This window comes from Sitodiplosis mosellana, unplaced genomic scaffold (genome assembly GCF_009176505.1).
Source record: "Sitodiplosis mosellana isolate CC-2019 unplaced genomic scaffold, AAFC_SMos_1.0 Smas_scaffold_6358, whole genome shotgun sequence".
Classification (NCBI taxonomy): domain Eukaryota; kingdom Metazoa; phylum Arthropoda; class Insecta; order Diptera; family Cecidomyiidae; genus Sitodiplosis; species Sitodiplosis mosellana.
Window position 1 is genome coordinate 1 of NW_022601591.1, and position 2075 is coordinate 2075.

General features: G+C 40.0%; 1 protein-coding gene across 1 annotated transcript; it reads right to left on the bottom strand.

The window, feature by feature from the left end:
- Positions 1 to 78: 78 nt before the first annotated feature.
- LOC129579649 (zonadhesin-like) lies at positions 79 to 1991 on the bottom strand (the record flags this gene model as incomplete). The annotated part of the gene is made up of 1 exon (XM_055469819.1): positions 79 to 1991. A coding segment is annotated over one exon (1913 nt), but the record flags the coding sequence as incomplete, so codon positions are not given.
- Between the last annotated feature and the right edge of the window lie 84 nt (positions 1992 to 2075).

Consider the following 2075-nt stretch of genomic DNA (forward strand, 5'->3'; position numbering starts at 1 on the left):
TTCAGTAGGCGACAAAGTCGTTTCACGACCAACGAATTGAGTAGTGGTTGGAATAGCCTGACCAAATTCTGTCGTTACTTTATGTGGAACCGAACTAGTTCTAAGCTCTTGAGTAGTTGTTTCGACATATTTAGTCGTTATTCCACTCTCAGTAGGACTGAATGAGCTTCGTTCGGTAGCAAATGTTTTTTCTGTTGGTGGTAAAGTGGTTTCATGATCGACAAATTGAGTGGTCGAAGGAATCTTATCCTCCCTTTGGAGAGTCATCGCTCTTGGGGGAATACCAGTGCTAGTTTTTATTTGCTCAGTAGTTGTATCGAAATATTTAGTTGTTCTACTACCTTCGGTTGGAGCGAACGTACTACGCTCAGTGGAAAATGATTTTTTAGTAGACAACAAAGTGGTTTCACGACCAACGAATTGTATTGTAGTAGGTAATTTTTCTTCACCACGCATTGTGGTTACTTGAGGAGCGAAAGTAGTCGTCTTCAATCGTTCCGTGGTTGTTTCATCATATTTCGGTGTTCTGCCAATCGGAATGAAGGTGTTACGATCAGTAACAAATGTCTTTTCTGTAGGTGATAAAGTCGTTTCATGGTCAACCGATTGTGAAGTTGATGAAATTTTCTCTTCACCCGAAAAAGTCGTTACTTTTGGAATATAAGTACTTGTTGTAGTATCGATATATTTAATTGTAGTTTTGCCATCATTGGGAATGAATGAGCTTCGTTCAGTACCAGAAGGTTTTTCTGTTGGTGGTAAAGTGGTTTCGTGATCGACAAATTGAGTGGTCGTCGGAAATTTATCCTCTCTTTGAAGAGTCGTTGCTTTTGGAGGAATACCAGTACTAATTTTTATTTGCTCAGTGGTTATATCGAAGTATTTGGCTGTTGTACCACCTTCAGCTGGAACAAACGTACTATGTTCAGTGGTAGATAATTTTTCTGTTGGCAATATAGTCGATTCATGATCAATATATTGAGTTGTTGTGAACATTCGTCCTTCGCCAGCGAGAGGCGTCTGCTTTGAAGCAGAACCACTCGTTGTGAATTGTTCAGTGGTAGTATCGAAATATTTTGTAGTTTCACCACTCTCAGTCGGAGCAAATGTGCCTCCTTCTGTACTGAAACCTTTTGCTGTTGGTTTCAATGTCGTTTCATGAACATTGGACTCTGTGGTATGCGTTTTTTCGCCACTAACAACAGTTGTTGTTTCTAAAATAGGACTGCTTTTGAATTGTTCTGTGGTACTATCGACATATTTGGTGGTTGTTTTGCCTTCAGTTGGACCAAATGAGCTTTGCTCTGTAGAAAATTCTCTTTCAGTAGGCAACAATGTCGTTTCACGACCAATGAATTGAGTAGTGGATGAAATATCCTTTTCAGTGGCAAGAGTCGTTTCTTTTGGCGAAAGAGTAGAAGAAATGGGATCGATATATTTTATTGTCCTTCCACTTTCAGTCGGTACAGTATTTACCTCCTGTATCGCTAGTATAGTGGTTTCGAGATCAATAATTTGAGTTGTGTAAGGTGCTTCCTTTTCTAAAGTGGATTGGGTTGTAACACCATCTGTAGATTGACTACTAAGCACAGTCGTGATTCCGTCATCAATTCCACGCATTGACATTGTTGTTTCATGATCAACTGACTGTGTCGTTGTGGACGATTTCTCTCCACTAGAGAGTGTGGTCTCTTTTGGACCAGAGGTACCCATTGAAAATTGTTCAGTGGTAGTGTCCACATATTTCGTTGTTCTTCCACTCTCAGTGGGAGCAAGCGAGCTACGTTCTGTGGCAAATGACCTTTCTGTTTGTAACATTGTTGTTGCATGATCGACAGATTGAGTGGAAGACGAAATGTTTTCTTCGATCGAAGGAGTTGTTTCTTCTGGAGCAAGAGTACTACTTCTAATTTGTTCTGTGGTTGTTTGAGCATATTTGGTCGTTCTACTACTTTCAACAGGAATGAATGAGCTTCGCTCTTCAGTTGGTACTACAGTCGTTTCATGATCAATTTGAGTAGTGGTAATAAGTTTCTCTTCACTCGAAAGAGTCGTTACTTTTGGAATATGTGTAC